Below are 18,809 nucleotides of genomic sequence, written 5' to 3'. Positions count from 1 at the left end.
TTGCAATGGTAAAAGGGGGAGTCTCCAGAGGCAAAACGAACAGCCTGAAACTGGAGCCTTGAGGTTTCAAAGGACACAGTGCATCGGGGAGAATGGACAAGACCAATTTGTCTCAACTTCAGAATTTATGTGAGAACAGTAAAAAAATACAGATGAAAGAGGTGTAAGGCAAACTATGAAGAGCTTCTGAATGCTGAACAAATAACTTCACTTATTAAAATGAAATATTAAAAGCATCTTTAGGGGCGCCTGGGTAGCGCAGTCGTTAAAGCGTCTGCCTTCGGCTCAGGGCGTGATCCCGGCGTACCGGGATCGAGTCCCACATCGGGCTCCTCCGCTATGAGCCTGCTTCTTCCTCTCCCACTCCCCCTGCTGTGTTCCCTCTCTCGCTGGCTGTCTCTCTGTTAAATAAATAAATAAAATCTTTAAAAAAAAAAAAAAAAAAAAAAAAAAGCATCTTTAATTCTCTAATCAAGGCTGGTCCCCTGGAGTCTACCCTTAACCCTAACATACACTCACAGAGCACTTACATATACCTTTTGTTTTCCTTGTTCCAATAATACTCTCACTTCCACTTTTAGCCTAGCAAAATCAGCATTTATAGCACTAATAAACATAATTATGCAAACAGTTTAAGAATCAAAATAGAATTTTTTTAAAAAGATCTTATATATTTATTTTAGAGAGAGGGGAAGTACCAGTGTGGGGAGGGGGAGAGGAGAGAGAAAATTCTAAGCAGGCTCCACACCCAGCGTGAAGCCCAATGCAGGGCTCCATCTCATAACCCTGGGATCATGACCTGAGCCAAAATCAAGAGTCAGACGCTTAACCAACTAAGCCACCCAGGCGCCCCTCAAAATAGAATTTTATGTTCTAATTTTTTTCTAAGAAAAGGATTTAATTTTGTAAATAGGAAAAAAAATCAAAACACAAATTTAACAAAAAGAAAAGCCTATTGACATTGGTTCTTTAACTCCGTTAAATGGGATAAATCATTCAAACTAGCAATTACTGGTAATCTTTCTACCGCCTGCATTTAGTGTCAGAATCCTTAAAATTTACATTGTAAAATGCTGTAACAAAACACTGAGAAATCTGCCAATAATTTTAATCAGACAGGAAGTGATGGTATAGAAGGGGAGTGGTCTTTGAGTATTTGTATTTTCTCTAGCACAGAAATTTAACAAAAAACTGTTTTCATAATGAAAAAACCATGAAACAAATGTCACTGGGAAAGAGACCAAAAGTCTAGTATTTTTAATGTAATTTATGTGTTTAAATTCTACATAAATAAAAACAATTTTAAGAATCTCTAGAATTCTCTAAAATGAATAATTTTTATAAAGTAAAACACTACCTATATTTTATCTCATACACAGTCTTAAGTGATAGTAATACGGTTATTTTAAGTTGTCACTGCTGGAATCAAAAAGGGGCAAAACTCTCATAGCTGGCAATGACACAGCAACAGTTATTGAAAAGAGATATTATCATCCTAAAATTTAAAACTTCATCTTGCTCCTTTAATTTTCAACTCATCTGGAAATGAAGACCTGGCAAGCACTGTGTACATCAACACTATCCTCCACTAACCTTTGCCTCAGGGCACCCTATATTCACACCTCATGTTCCTGTACTTACGCACTGTCTATAAAAAGTTCCTTGTTTCACCTAAAGAGACACATATACTAGCACTCACATCGACTGAAAGCCACTATAACTGTGCAATATGAACAAAGAGGTCTTTGTAAGGCCAAAGTCAAAGCTCTTAGGAAGAACGTGTATCAAGTGAGACACGCTGACCTGAACTTGAAATTATATTTAATCCATTCATTAAAAAAGCTGCACATAATAAAACACACTTAAAGCAGCTTTTTAAAAAGATAAAAGTGGGGGGAGCTAATTTTCTGTGAATTCCTTTTTACACCTATTCACTTTCAACATTTACACATGCTTTTAAAAATGAAGTTTTAAGTCTTAATGATTCTGGCAGGTACCTCCAGAGTTACCAACAGCCCAATTTCAGATATTTTTATTGCAACTATTAATAAGCTATTCCATTTTCATATAAGTCAAAAATAATCTACACGTTAACTTAAAACCTTGGTTTGAATGTTCCTCTCATATGCACAAGGAAGGTTTTCAGTAATATCCCAAAGCGGTATTCACAGATTACTAAATAAGAATCCCCGCTGTTCCAGATTGTTAAGTTTTCATTATTTTGCACACTTATCACCCACCTCTAAATTCTTTACACACAGACAATTTAATATTTTCTAATGAAAGAACTTCAGATTTAAAGGGAAGCCATTACTCCAAAGGGTGATGGTATCCAGACACCACCTTCTGAGGAGGGGTGTAAAGCTCCCACTTACTGCCACAGATTGACAGTGGTTATTTTAAGTTTTTTTTTCTTAAAGAGTTTTCTTTCTCAGAGACTAGAGAGCTGTGGAAGTTTACTGCTAAACTTTTTTTTCTGGCAAAGTTTTGACAACCATCTGTTTCAAGGCTATAGTCATTAAATAATTGTTCCTGACCTTTAGAATGTAATTTTCCCAACGTTCTCTTCAACTCTTTGCATGTTTAATGGCTTATCTAACTGCTTCGTCCAAAAATAGAGTAAACTCAAGTCTTCCTGAAGCCATACTGCACATCCACCATCTTTAGTTTTACACTCAAATAATTTTGTAGTATTTTTTTAAAATGCAGAAGACAGTAATTAATGACAAGAAACTAAAAAAAAAAAATCACAAAATCTAATAGCACAATTCAAATATTTACTGAGTACCTACTGTGGGCCAGGCACTGTGATAGTACATAAGATCACAGTCTCTGTTCTTCCTGAAGAAATTCATCAAAAGAGATATTCCCATAAACAAAAAATTCCAGTATATATCACCTGTAGTGAAAGATCTAAATATAGGAAAATATTCTAGTTTCCCGGAAGTTTGCCAAAATGTCATTAGTAGTGAGACTGATTACTTTCTCAGCTCCTTTATATTTTTCTAAATTTTCTATGATATGCATTTACTGCTTTTATAACCCAAATAAAACTCTATATAAATAATCAGGATAAAATAATAATGGCAGTAACATTTACTGCGCACTATTATAAACCCTGCGTGCTTCAGATATATCATCTCACTTAACAGAATAACCCTATAAAAGGAGATTACCATCCATATTTTAGAGAAGAGGCAGCCAAGATAGACAACTTACTGGAAGTGTCTTTTATTGCTAGAAGTTTTACTTATTTCCTCAGAAATAAGCAGAGGTTGAAAACAGGACAAAAACTACCAACTGTATAATTTCAGAGAAGAGTCATAAGTAGGTGCTACTTGTTGGAAATATGACCATGAGCAACTAACTAATCTCACTGAACCCGTTTCTCCTGTAAAAAGTGATTAACAGAGTCTACCTCATTCAGGGTTCTTATCAGGGTTAAATGAAACCATGTATGAAAAGAACAGAGCACTGTGTCTGGCAAATAACTGAATGCTATTATCATTATCTTCATCAGCATTATAATTAGCTAAAAAATCTGGGCAAATTATTGAACATCTCTGGGTTCAGTTTATACCTGTAAATAGGTGATAAAAATACCTACAGCATGCAGTATTTGTGAGGATTACATGGAATAGATAATACAAAGCAGTCAAAACAGTTACCTACTGTAATTCTGCACAGATCAAACAGTAGGGACTGGCTAACTAAGCTACAATAAATGCATATAGTGAGATACTTCGCTGTAGAATACTTAAGGGCATCAAAAAATTATCCAAAATGTATGGTTAAATTTTAAAATATAGGTATAGAGTGTGTGTACAGTAAAATTCTTTTCTTTTGAAAATATATGAATATGCATTAGTAGAAAAGGGGGCAAGAATACACTTCAAAAACAATTTGTGGATTATCGGCAACTAATCACTTAATAGAAAAAAAAAATTACTACCACCACTGTATCAAAGACATTAATAAAACATGGGACCCCTGGGTGACTCAGTCAGTTAAGGATCCTGACTCCTGATTTTGGCTCAGGTCATGATCTCAGGGTTATGGGATTGAGCCCTGCCTCAGGCTCTGCACTCAGCGTGGAGACTGGCTGGGATTTTCTCTCCAGAGAATAGTGTCATGAAATTGACAAGATGGAACAAAAGAAACACTACAATTTCTTAATAAAATGAATTAACAGGCAGATATGAAAGCTGGTATTCAATAAAAGGTAGAAATAACTATCAGAGGTACTGAAAAAAAATATGAATTCTGACTTGGAAAAACCTAGATATGACATTGTAAAATATTTAGCTACGAAATGCTATTTCATTAATTTAAGGGTCCTACTTCTCTTATTTTCATTGCAAATTAAATTTCACTTGAATTACCACTTAACCAACGATTGTACATGAATATGCAACATTTATTCAACCTTGAAGGTGGAAAAGAAAGAAACTGGATTCTCAAAGCAGAGAAATAGCCCTTTTAAATAAAGCACAGATTTTATGGAATCTCTAATTTCAAGCAGATTCTTCTAAACAAAACCATTTTTCTCAAATCACATAAAGGATTCAAGACACCTGAATACATACGAAAATCAAAGGACTTACTCTCTTAGTGTCATCACTAAATAAGCCTCAGTAACCCAAAGAAAAAATTTTACTTTCAGTATTTTAACAGTCTCCCTCTGCTGTATGAAAAAAAGGTTCAAAACTTTCATTTCCCTTAGGATAAAATTAAGTCCAATTATTTTAATTTGTTTCTCATAAAATACAGCTTAAAAGTTGGTAGTCTAACAAAACTAATATATATTACTTTGGGTTAAGACAAGAAAAATAATCATCTTCCATTACACATCGTTAGAGTTTTAATTCTTTAATACAGAACTTAGAAAAACCTAAGCAAAGAAGCACCAGCTTTCCAGAAATAAAAGTATTCCTCTTGGGCCAGGATGAACAATTTAGTAACTATGTAAACTCAGGGAAAGCATTTAAAGTCTGTGAACCTCGGTTTCTTTTCATCTATAAAACAAAGAATAAAAATACTCTGCCAACGTTGAAGGGTTAACAGCAGAACCCAATTGAAATTCATTCACTGAACAATTACCGAGGAGCACTATGTACAACACACAGGGCTGGGTAAATTTAACAAACGGAATATACTTATACTAAAAAATTACTCATTGTTTGTGCAGTTAACTGGGGCACCCTTCCCTGGGGCATATACAAACACACAAATAGGACTTGCTTCTTAGTCTCACAGACTAAACACAAGGGGAATGAAATGTATACATAAACTACTATACAAAAAAGAAAAGCAGTAACGTAGCATTTAAAGAAAGAAGGGACCAAAAAAGCAAACTGGAAATACAGCAGGGCAGTTGCAGAATGGTTAGAATCAACAAGCACTCAAGATTCAAAGGAGAATTAAAGAATGAGAGATAACAGTGCTTCATTAACATTCTCAATTTTAGCCACACAAACTTGTGTATTTATTACCACACATCCTAGTCTTCCAAAAATTATATGAGACCCAGTAACACAAGTTTTTAAGTCAATTACCATCTATTCACACAAATCAGTTTCTACTTAAACAACTTTAAGAGAACATGCATTAACAACCGGTTGATAAAAATATGTACAAAAATGCCAAACTCATAATTATCTGATCTCCCAAATCTAGCTAGAGTTTTGTGGTTAATTATTTCCCCAACTTCTTTTATTAAACAAATTCTACACTATGTGGATGGGGTCAGTAAGACTAAAATCTTGCTAAGATTTCATCTCTTTTTCTCACTTTTTATCATCCAAACAACTGTTTCTTCTCTCCACTCGTACTTTGTAATCTTCAAATAAATAAGTGGGCAAATCACTTCTAACTAGATGCAAAAAACTACCACTTCTTAACTTTGCACTTCTGCTCAAATGCTCTGCAGGCATCCTCTTCTTTCTGCAGGCCCAGTTACCGTATTCTCCCAGACACAGGCCAACCCTGATTCTTAGAACTTCAACTGAATAGTTACTAACATAGTATGTTGTAAGACATGTGTCTAAAGAAGGCATAGTAATGGAAAAAGTCTACTTACATCATCTGCAGTCATAACTCATTATATACCTTCATACAATTTCACAGATGAAAAAATTTCAGCTCATTTAGTCCATATCTCTCATTTTTAAAGACGGTGAAAATTTAGTCCTACAATAATTTTGTGACTAATCTAAATTCACAGGGCAAGCAAAGAACCAGAGTCAGATTTTTTTTTATTTTTCAGTTCAGTACTTGTCCTACTTAATTACATTACCTACATCTTTTGATTGCTTTTTAAAACATTCTATGAATTTTAATTCTATTGGACATTTTACTTCTTTTTGAAAATATAAATTTAAAAATTATATAATTACTCGAACTGCAGTTTAAATCACTCAGTATTCCCTCGTAACAAAATATTCTAAAATTCAGCTTAACTAAAAAACAAAAAAAAGCAGATTCATCTGCTTCATTCATTCACAGTAGTTTGTATTTTTAGCTACATTAAAGTAGGGTAAGAAAGTATCTGTACATCAAAACAGACAAGTTCAAGAGAAGAGCCTTTCGGTATCAAATCTTAAAGAGAGGCTGATAATTTCATCTTTTCTGAAAACCTCTTATAAGAAATATACCAATCTTAAGTATACTAACACTACTGAGGTTAAACTGACTTTTAAATTCCATTGTCCCAGAATCCAGGGAAGGGAAAATTGTTATTCAAAATTTATTGTCCTTATTTACTTGTCCCTTTCTTATTTTTTTCTAAGACTTTATTTATTTATTTATTTGAGAGAGGGAGTGAGACAGAGAAAGCACAAGAAAGGGGAGGGTCAGAGGGAGAAACAGAATCTCCATGAGTGAGGAGCCCAATGCAGGACTTGATCCTGGAACTCCAGGATCATGACCTGAGCTGATGGCAGATGCCCAACCGACTGAGCCACCCAGGCGCCCATTTTCCTGTACCTTTTAATTTGAAAATATGCACTTAAAAGGACCTATAAGCTTATAATCGCATGGGCAATTAGTTGACCAATATTTCTTTATCCTGAAAATATTACTAGTGACAACTTTTACTCATTTAAATAATCTCTATACCCAAGGTGGGGTTCGAACTCATGACCCCAAGATCAAGAGTCAAACGCTCTTCTGAGCCAGCCAGATGCCCCCACTATGGACAACTCTTTTAAAATTGTCCTACCTTTGTTGAAAGTACTTTAAATGTGCTCTGTTCTGGTATTATAGGATGAAGAAGTCTCAGTTTCAAATTGTAATCCTCTCCAGAAGGAAGTTTCACCAAAGCAGACAACTAATGAACACAAAATCAGCAGCACATTTTATAAATTTATATAATGAAAGGTAAAATACTTACACTGAATATAATTGCAGAACTTCAATACTAATGCAGATTTTTTTAAACACTTTATATGGAAAATCAGATTTAAGAAATTCAAAATAATCCTTTTTTTTCTACCTGGTATCCTTTACATGGATTCTCACATACATAATTAAATAAGTAGAAAATAGTAGGTTTCAAACACATATTTAACATTTGTATCTCTAGAAAACTCAAGATACAAGAGCAAAACAATACAGTATGTAACAAAAGAAGTATTCATATGCAGAACATCTACTTCTACCACTAACTTAAATATCACTGAAGTTTTCTACTAAATGCTAAGAAATCAAGTTATTACAAGTCACACTAATTTAATGTGGTTAGTAAATTCTAAGACATATAAATCATACAGCAAATAAGCAGACCTTTTTCATAAAGTATACTACACAAATGTAACCAAATCACATATCTTACTAATGTCTTATATTTGTCAACCAAGTTCTGCTTTGAATTTCAAATCTAAACAAAAAGAAAATAATGGACATCTAGCTATAACCTAAAGTATAAATACTTTTGTCTCAAAATTTAAGATCATTCAAGCTGAAAAGCCATGTTTCAGATTTTCATCGGCATTTTCCACATCTCAGGAAGAAATGATATAGCTGATAAACTGCTATAGATTATTCTACAGTATGGTATATTTGCAAATAAAAGTATTTAATCTCAAAATAAAAAATGGTTCAAAGACTGTAATAACCTCTTTTTCTGAAAATTCCACATTTACATTATTCTTCTGAACATTCTTGATCATAAGTGTAATGATTACTTGAGATTCTGTTTGATACCAGTCATACCTATTAAAAAAGAAAAAAAACCATTTCAGAACATCAAATTTTCTTACAGTTATTGCTTCTTTATGTTTTGTTAAGATAAAAACTACAATCTGATAAACAACAAGAGCTCCACCTTGAGGAACAAATAAGCAAAGCAGATGGTGATTCATGGAAACAATTTTATATAAATAATTTTCTTTGATCTGCACTAATGGAAAAAAAACAGTAGGATACGATGCCTCCAACCTTTCCAAGAGAGTTGAATACTTACATGATTTTCTGGGTTCTGACTTACATCTCTAATATTGTTGTGCTTAAGCTAATGTTAAAGATGAAATTTACTCTTAACGGCTAACCATTATTATACTATTATACCATTAACAGCTTTACGCTTTCATTTCAACCTAATACTAAGTAAGAAAAAGCACTTCTATCCCTCTTTTACAGATGAAAAATAAGCCCTGAAGGGCGGAGCAATCAGCCAGTCAGTGACAGGTGTTACAATGGACCCATGTCAGCGAGACTCCACACTCCAAAGTCTCTTAACTGAAGCTGGGCAAACAGACCTGAACACAGGGAGCAGAAGCAAATGAGCTAAAATTAAAATAATTTAAAATTTAACTCATCCTGCCAGGCACAATATTAAATACAGTATCTTCCTTCAGTCTCAAGGCACATGGGAAAACTAATGTGCCTAGAGATTCTAATTATGTGTATCTTTCCCACAGAAGGCTCTAGAAATGTAGGGATCCTCACTTCCAAATTAGACTATATTAGATTATAAACTCCATGAGGCAGAGTGGTTTATCTATCCTGCCACTATTATATTCCTTGAACTAAGCACAGTGCCTGGTACACAATACCAGTATTAAATCAATGTTGGATTATTTTATGCTCCAAACATAATTATTATTTGATGTTTATATTCTACTCCGGCCGCTGTCACCAAGCTAGTCAAAGTTCCTTGTCTACTTGGTACTTGGAGAGTCATCCTACATCTCCCCAGAAAGAGCACGAATAGATTGTTTTAACATTTCCAAACCATTTTAGGTAATTAAAATGCACCTTGATTAAAGAAATGAACTTTAAGAGTCTCACAGTTTCCCTCTGAAATTCAGTGAGGATGCAAAGCTCCAGATCAATGCCTTGTGTTTCTTTCTGTTACAGTCCTAAGAATACAAGTTGTACACATGCCTAATGAATAATTAAAAATAAATTCGAATACTTGCTAGATGCTTAATTCATTATTGTAACTGTTGCCCTCAGCAATAGTCCCTTTCAACTCATGCAGAATTACTCTGAAAAATTTACTCTAAAATAAAAAGGCAGGTAGTTACAATTCTCTCAAGCCTACTACTAATTTATTTACCTGTGTAGTAACAACTGGAAGAGGCTCTTGTCATACATGGAAAGGTCACATAATACAGAACCAGATGAAGCAAGTTTAAAATGGAGAACCGATTTATTTTTTTTTATTTTTTTTTTTTTAAGATTTATTTATTTATTTATTTGACAGAGATAGAGACAGCCAGTGAGAGAGGGAACACAAGCAGGGGGAGTGGGAGAGGAAGAAGCAGGCTCACAGAGGAGGAGCCTGACGTGGGGCTCGAACCCGGAACACCGGGATCACGCCCTGAGCCGAAGGCAGACGCTTTAACCGCTGTGCCACCCAGGCGCCCCTGGAGAACCGATTTAAATTTAACCTTAATATAAACACTAACATCAATCAGTAAACAGCCTTAGAATTAGTTTTCCCAGGCTAAACACAATTTCTAATAAAACTAAAAAACACTAAACATCACAGGGTAAGGACTTGCTTACTATTAAACAACAGGATTTTTCCCTTTAGGCTTATTTATCATGCATTGTTTTATGAAAAGGAAACACTTACTTGATTTTTGACTGATGAGTCCTCTGGGATGCAGACTGATTTTGGCAAGTTGCAAGACAAAGATTTTTACAAATTAGCGACTCTATATTAAAATGCATGTATTATTAATTTACCCAGTGCTATGGTTACTTTGATATGGAATAACTACATGAAAATGTCCCTCAAAGACAAAGCATGGTATTCATAATTGTTAAATAATGTCAGTCATCACAAACTATTAGAATATTCAACACTTTTACAATTTTATGAATTAAAATCTCAAAAAAGATTTTTCTTCTAAAATAAAAGCATAAGAGGAAAGGAAGGAAAAATAAGACAAACACAGAGAAGGAGACAAACCATACAGATTCTTAACCATAGGAAACAAACTGAGGGTTGTTGGAGGGGAGGTGGGTGGAGGGATGGGGTAACTGGGTGATGGACATTAAGGAGGGCACTTGATGGAATGAGCACCGGGTGTTATATGCAACTGATGAATCACTAAATTCTACCTCTGAAACTAATACACTATATGTTAATTCAATTGAATTTAAGTAAAAAAAATAATAAGAAGTAAAAATAAAATAAATGCATAAAACCCAAAAAACTTTCTAAAATTATGACTAGAAAAGGTTATATTTAAATATCCAGTTCCACCTTTACTTGCTCATGGTTTACTTTCTAAATCAAAGTTTACGGTTTATTCTCTAAACCGAAAATAACAATGACATTTTTAAAAAAATTACAAAAAACCCCACATTTTTTAGAAATGGTATAACCTTCAGGCTTAGCAATGGCATCAAACATTGCTCTGGAATATATGAAGGAACATTTCTACGGTGCCTTCCAGATAGCTTACTCTGTTTATGGCCTCTGAGCAACAAACATTCTACACTGCCCATCAAGAAACAAACTGATTGTTGACCAATCCATAGTTTCCTAAACTACATGTGTGCCAGTTAAGACTATGTAAATCTAAAGAACTTGCCCTGGGTCTTAAGTGACCTCTAAGTTGTCCCTAAATGATAGGGAGGAGATGGGATTTCTTCTTTATAGGAAGAAAATAAAACCCCTCTACAGATTTGAGTGTAACTCAGAATTACTCTCCAGTGTTAACTATTGAGAAATACGTGAATCCACGTGATATCAAGTAGAGATAATGACTAGAACAGTTTATTCCCGTTCACCTTCGTACAAAGATTAAACTAGTGTGAGCCACACCAGTGACAAAATGCACTGTGGCTAAACAGCTGTTTGTGTTACTAGACAAAGTAGGATCCAAAAGCTATTCTCTTGTTTTCAGGACTAGTACCAATCCCAAATATAATACTATAAGACCTAAACAAAAATACCAGCAAGTGAAGAAAGCCAACTTTTGTGTATTTATTTAAAGCTTTTATTTATTTATTTACAGGGAGCTAGTGAGAGTGAGCAGTGGGAGAGGGACAGACTCCACGCTGAGCACAGAGCCCGACACGGGGCTGGATTTCACGACCCTGAGATCATCACCTGAGCCTAAATCAAGAGTTGGACGCTAAATCAACTGAGCCACCCAGGTGCCCCGAAGGAAGCCAACTTTTAAATACTTCCCTTGTGCATCACCCTTAGGAATATGGACAAGCCTTTGAGGTATAGGGATAACCAGACAGGGCTCACTTTTGGTGCTGTTCCAAACTCCAGTCACTACAGATACACATAACTGGCCTGATGCTCACAACCTGAAGTAGATTAGCTCTATTAGGCCCAGTTTACACATGCAGAAAGCCCAGAAAATAAAAGACTTTCTCGATGTCACAATGGAATTCTGGAAGACAGAGATGTAAATCTTCCTTCAGACGTGAAGAGATCGAAGCAGATTAACTGCCGACAGAGTTAAGACTACACACACACCTCCTGACTCCCTGTCATTTTATTTACTGACTAAACTGCAGATGATTGCTGCTAAAAACCACTAGCCGTAATGGAACTATGTGTGTTATATATAAACCTAAGTGGTTAAAAAAAAAAAAATCAAACAACTTTCAACTCCACCATAACTTTAAATAACTGAAAAGACTTGGAAATCTTCATATGCAAAACAAATGTAAACTGAATTAGACAGATAAATATTTCCAAATTTTACTTAACTTTTGTGTTCTTAGTACACCACTAATAAACCCTGAAAGTGCTTTCTAGGCAGCAGCTGTTTAACCTAAATGTGATGACTTTTCAGAAAGGAAAAAATAAAAACATAACCGTCCTGACCATACTAAAATAGGCCAAATCAACTTCAGCACACATTAAACGAGCCCAGTAATTTTCATGACTATCAACCTCTATCATCTATTTCACCAAAAATGGTATTATTTCAGTTGCTAAAGGAAAAAGTATTTACATGGAATTGCTTAAGATCTAAGTAAAAGAAAGATCATTCAGAGTCCTGTCTCAAATATATGGCAAAATTATAATTAAGTAAGAACATGAAGAATAAAAATTTTGTACTTACCACCTCAGATTGTGATCCTATTAAAAACATAAAAAGACAAACATTTCCATTTAACAGTACGTTTACAGGCAAAGTCAAATACATGACTTTTATAGCACAAACATACTAATCGATTACATAAGCCAATTTTCCATACATTCTGAATAAAAAAAAGTGGTTTAATTTTACATCCCAGAGTCACTGTAGACTTTTAGTAATTTCTTACCGATAACACAACTGCAAAACAAATCCATCCAAGTCTCCTTTCAACATAACAAAACCTTAGAAATCCCTATCTAAGGGAATATACACTATTTAAATTTATGATTTATAAAGTCAAAAACAAATTTGTTTAAATCCAAAAAATGTCAAAAATTTACTTCTTTGTACAGCATGGTACTGGCACAAAAACAGACACATAGACCAATGGAACAGAATAGAGAGCCCAGAAATGGACCCTCGGCTCTTTGGGCAACTAATATTTGATAAAGCAGGAAAAAACATCCGGTGGGAAAAAGACAGTCTCTTCAATAAATGGTGCTGGGAAAATTGGACAGCTACATGCAAGAGAATGAAACTTGACCACTATCTCACACCATACACAAAAATAAACTCCAAATGGATGAAAGACCTCGATGTGAGACAGGAATCCATCAAAATTCTAGAGGAGAACATAGGCAACAACCTCTACGACATCGGCCAAAGCAACCTTTTTCATGACACATCCCCAAAGGCAAGAGAAACAAAAGATAAAATGAATTTATGGGACTTCATCAAGATTAAAAGTTTCTGCACAGCCAAGGAAACAGTCAGAAAAACTAAGAGGCAGCCCACGGAATGGGAGAATATATTTGCAAATGACACTACAGATAAAGAACTGGTATCCAAGATCTACAAAGAACTTCTCAAACTCAATACACGAGAAACAAATAAACAAATCAAAAAATGGGCAGAAGATATGAACAGACACTTTTCCAATGAAGACATACAAATGGCTAACAGACACATGAAAAAATGTTCAAAATCATTAGCCATCAAGGAAATTCAAATCAAAACCACACTGAGATACCACCTTACGCCAGTTAGAATGGCAAAAATAGACAAGGCAAGAAACAACAATTGTTGGAGAGGATGTGGAGAAAGGGGATCCCTCCTACATTGTTGGTGGGAATGCAAGTTGGTACAGCCACTCTGGAAAACAGTGTGGAGGTCCCTTAAAAAGTTAAAAATTGAGCTACCCTATGATCCAGCCATTGCACTACTGGGTATTTACCCCAAAGATACAGACGTAGTGAAGAGAAGGGCCATATGCACCCCAATGTTCATAGCAGCAATGTCCACAATAGCTAAATCGTGGAAGGAGCCGAGATGCCCTTCAACAGATGACTGGATTAAGAAGTTGTGGTCCATATATACAATGGAATATTACTCAGCTATCAGAAAGATCGAGTTCTCAGCATTTGCTACAACATGGACAGCACTGGAGGAGATAATGCTAAGTGAAATAAGTCAAGCAGAGAAAGACAACTATCATATGATTTCTCTCATCTATGGAACATAAGAACTAGGATGATCGGTAGGGGAAGAAAGGGATAAAGAAAGGGGGGGGTAATCAGAAGGGGGAATGAAACATGAGAGACTATGGACTATGAGAAACAAACTGAGGACTTCAGAGGGGAGGAGGGTGGGGGAATGGGATAGACCGGTGATGGGTAGTAAGGAGGGCACGTATTGCATGGTGCACTGGGTGTTATACACAACTAATGAATCATCGAGCCTTACATCGGAAACCGGGGATGTACTGTATGGTGACTAACATAATATAATAAAAAATCATTTAAAAAAAAAAAAAAAAAGCTGTGGGTGACCACAAAAAAAAAAAAAAAAAAAAAAAAAATTTACTTCTTTGTAAACTGAAAGCCATGGGAAGCCTACATACTTACCATTCTGAGCCTCCTGACACCTTTTAATCCAGACAGTGAAATCTGCATCTGTACCTAGAAAAAACAAACTGACTGTAACATCACTCACTCATCAGCATCATTTAATATATTCACTCAACAAATACTTACTGAATACCTACTATGTTCCAAACAGTATTTTAAGCAATGGTGATTCAGTAGTAAATTATACAAAAATACTTGTCCTAACAGGATTTATAGCAACCATAATGTTACAGCTATAAATATGCTAATACATTTAACATTTAGACATTCATCCTGAAGAATTTTAATTAAAAAAAAAAAATTGGTTTTAGCCACAGTCAACCTTACTGGTTCCCAGATACAAATAATCTACATTTCCCCTCACCCCTCTCCTCTTAAAGGAGATTCCTCTCACACAACAAAATCAGACCTGAATTAGATACCCAATACATCATCAGTTAGTGTGGGACGGAAGCCTGGTATCACACAGCTAAACCAAGGTCTAGAAGCCTCTTCTGACCCCAGATTTGTTCTCTAATGCAGCTACCCACTGTCTATTCTCTCAGTAGCTTTTCCTGTTACCATGCCATTCCTACCAACACCAAAAAAAACACCTTTGTACTTTGTGTAGTTCTGTCATATCTCCAGATTCCATAGCAGCCAAGAGACTACAGATGGTGAACTATAATATTTAGAGATGCAATGTAAACATGTACATAAGCAAATTATTAATTTCTAAAGACTCAAAACAATGATAATCTAAACAGTACAGGGTCTAATCCAATATAATGTTAAAAATTATTAAAAGTACTCTAAATAAAATTTCTTAAGATGAAATTTTCTAGTACAGTAATTTATAAATGAAATTCAACTGTATATGCCTTAACCAATACCTATGCACGTATACGCACACACTCATTCTAGTGGGGGTAACAATTACATCAAAATCCTAGACTTGAATAACCTATTATCCAAATTAATCAGTAAATAAAACCAAGCTTCCTACCATACCAAAGGAAAAAAAGGTAATATTCTGAGTAATAAATTTTTTACCCCATCTGTTAGTAAGGGAACCCTAACAGTTTTAACATAAATTTTCCTTAGAATTAAAAGACAAATTTGTTTTAAAATTAAAATATCCTTAAAAGCAATTTTATCAAAAAACAGACACTTTCATTTGAGGCAGACTTTGAAATAACTGAGATAAAAGTCAATAGTGAAATGTTAATAAAGGAAACAATTTAGGTGGTGAACTTTCTATTGTTCTAAAAAAAATGAGGAACAGGGCTTAGAAATGTACAAGACGGAATGATTTATGTCTCTTCAGGGTTTTCAAATATGTATCAAGGTACAGGATAATTAGACTCTTTAGAATTTGCTAAGAGCGTAGATATGCTGGCTTGCTTACTAAACAGCCAAATTATTTATGTACCACTCACTACTCCTTCCTATCTGTAGATTCCAATTGCAAAGTTGGGCCCACTGTCCTCTCACAAGCAGGTGTACAAAAGAAAAGCATATTCAAAGCAACACAAGAGTAAATTTTTTAAAATATAAAAACAGACTCTTGCAAAACTTTAGAGCAGGGTTTCCCAACCTCAGCACGACCGCTATTTTGGACCAGCTCCTTCTCTGTTGTGGGGGACAATCCTGGGCAATGTGGGATGTTTAGCAGCATCCCTGGCCTCTACTCACCAGGTATCCACAGCTCATCCCCCATTCACCAGCCATGATAATCAAAAATCTCCTGAGACATTGCTAAATGTCCCCCAGGAAGCAAAATCATCCCTACTTAGGAACCACTGCTTTAGAGAACTGTGATAAAACTCTATCATTAGATGAAGATAATTATTATATAAACTATTATAGTACACAATTTTGATTATGTAGTCTACAATTATCTATGAGATTACTTACAACTTCTTTCTGTATTTTGTAGAATCTTTTGATTTTTGGCTCTTAAAATTTCTACACATGTACATAGACATCCATACTGCTAATTTTCATATACTTCTCTGAAGCTGACATAAAAAACTCACAATACTCTCAAAGCCCCAGGTTTCTTCCTATCACAATTTACCCAAACTGACACTTCACTTAAGAAAAATCTTTGCTGTAGAACTTCCTATCTCAACCACCTGAATAATAAGTTAACCTGAAAAGACTTCTGAAAATGAGAGCAAATTAAACTTTCACTTGTCCATTAGAAAAACATAAAGTCAGACTCAGTAGAGGAAGCATACTGAGTGTTTATATATCATTTTTAACCTCTAATGGTAAAGTTCATCTGTGATTTAAATGCTAAAGAAAGGCCAATTTAATCAATTTTTAAGTAAATTCAAATTTCGCAATCAACAGGAAATGTCAGTAAGAAAAAAGATGTTGAGTTTCTACAATGAACTTGAGATTACACTACCAAAATTCAGCCAGGGTATTTAAAACACAGAAATAATGGATTAGTTTATTAACATATAATTCCAATACTTACTATCTAATTTCTGTCCGTCTATAAAAGTTTCTAAAGCAGCGGCATAGTTTTTTTCATGGTATTCACATATCCTGCATGAGCATATTAAAAACAAATACCACACACACATGAGATCATGCAAAAAGGCTTTCTAAATTAAATATCCTAGTACTCTCTATTGGTAAAAAAATAAATAAATAATTTAAGTATATGTTAATAAGCCAAGAGATTTTCTAATATACTGCAACATTAAATATAATTCTCATTAAAATCCAATTTGGGAACTCACTTCAGAAGGAATTTCTTGATTTAGTTGCGTACACTTGCTTATTTCAAAATAGAGTTATGCTAAGAAACCAAAGAAGTTTAAGAATAAAATTACACTTATCAACAGAAACAAGCTGAGATGTAAAGTACACAGATACAGGGCTTTCACAGCATTACATGTCAGCCTGGCTGACAAATAGATGTTCTCTAGTCAGTTAAATACAATAAATTCCAAACAATGAACGAAAAAGGGATATGAAATCCACCAGTTTCATCTTTTCCTTGTAATGACTTTAACCATCACTATTTTAAAACACACATACTACAATAGAAGTATAAAATCATATTTAAAATTGAATCCTGTTTCAGCTATAAAATGTATAAATTTACTATTTACATAAAACTTAATTTATTCAACAAACTAAGTACCTACTATCTATAGTCCAGACCCAATTAAAAGAGTAGTTATTGCATACCCTTTTCTCAGGATAGCAGTGGAATTATTTGGATTAAGTTCAAGAGACTTCTTTGCATCAGCAACAGCATCTACATACAAAAAAAAAAGAGGGTTTTAGTCAGTACTTGATGGATCCTAACAAGTTACATATAAAACTTGCATCAGCCCTACATTTTTAAGTTTTCAAGTTGGTGCACTGGACAAATGCTTTTAAATTAAAAAAAACTAATCCAAGATACAATCCAAAAAAATATCACTCTCACACCTTATTAGCCTAATATTTAGCTTTCTTTTTAAAGCTACTCAATGAATAAAGCTCTGTCACAAAGTTCATCTAATTTTCTCATTAACATCATTTATGTAATTTGACTCGAGATATTTAATTTTTCCCTACCTAGGTTCTCTACCCAGAATAATTACAAGAAACACAGGTATATACAAAGACATTTTTTATAAAAATTACAAAAAAGAGCATTTCGTTTGAATAGTCTGTAAAACAATAAATGTGGTGCTACTTTTTGTTAGTATATCCAAGAACTACAAATGAAATCTGTATGAATTCTCCGCCCGCTGAAGAAGAGACACCCAGAACATTGGTATGGGCGTTGCTCAACATACGCGTCATGTTTCAGCTACTTCACACCTTGTATGAAAGACCAATTTTAAAATCCTCGGAGATAATCTCTATTGTATTTGACTCACTGTATCTTGGGTAAAATTTATAACTTATAAAGAAGAAATGATATATTCAGTAAGAAAAGTTACCACAGTAATTTCCAAGAAGAATGTGACAATAAGCTCTTTGACAATATTGTGCATCATCTGGTTTCTGTTCCAAAGCCTGAGTCAGCTCCTACAAATACAAACATGTTGAGTGTCAATAAATGGTTTTTAAAAGCTACTGAATTCTAATTAAACATGATTTTTAATCAAATAACTTATCATAAGCTATTTGGAGGAAAGATAACAGAATAACCTTGGAGCTTTTCTTTGCAAGAGGATCAGTATCACCTCTTCTCCAGTCTCCCCCTGAAAAATCCACAATCTAATGTAGAATTTAGCACAGTTCCTGACCTACAGTAGGAACTCAATAAACAGTAATTACCATCACCTCATTTATTCTGAAGAATTTAGATGATATACATTGACCATCACAAATTTTCTCCCTC

General features: G+C 34.4%; 1 protein-coding gene across 1 annotated transcript in view; it reads right to left on the bottom strand.

The window, feature by feature from the left end:
* SUGT1 (SGT1 homolog, MIS12 kinetochore complex assembly cochaperone) overlaps positions 1-18,809 on the bottom strand; it is a 39,595-nt gene that overhangs the window by 13,566 nt on the left and 7,220 nt on the right. The window contains exons 3-10 of the mRNA XM_008706785.2: positions 18,406-18,493; positions 17,660-17,729; positions 16,938-17,008; positions 14,468-14,521; positions 12,546-12,562; positions 10,082-10,116; positions 8,115-8,211; positions 7,220-7,327 (exon numbers count right to left, since the gene is read on the bottom strand). Of these exons, the coding sequence (XP_008705007.1) occupies positions 7,220-7,327; positions 8,115-8,211; positions 10,082-10,116; positions 12,546-12,562; positions 14,468-14,521; positions 16,938-17,008; positions 17,660-17,729; positions 18,406-18,493 (540 nt within the window). The remainder of the gene's footprint in view (positions 1-7,219; positions 7,328-8,114; positions 8,212-10,081; positions 10,117-12,545; positions 12,563-14,467; positions 14,522-16,937; positions 17,009-17,659; positions 17,730-18,405; positions 18,494-18,809) is intronic.

This window comes from Ursus maritimus, unplaced genomic scaffold (assembly GCF_017311325.1).
Source record: "Ursus maritimus isolate PB19 unplaced genomic scaffold, ASM1731132v1 scaffold_10, whole genome shotgun sequence".
In the NCBI taxonomy this organism is placed as follows: Eukaryota; Metazoa; Chordata; class Mammalia; order Carnivora; family Ursidae; genus Ursus; species Ursus maritimus.
The sequence above is the reverse complement of the archived record's forward strand: the minus strand, read 5'-3'. Positions and strand labels throughout refer to the sequence as shown.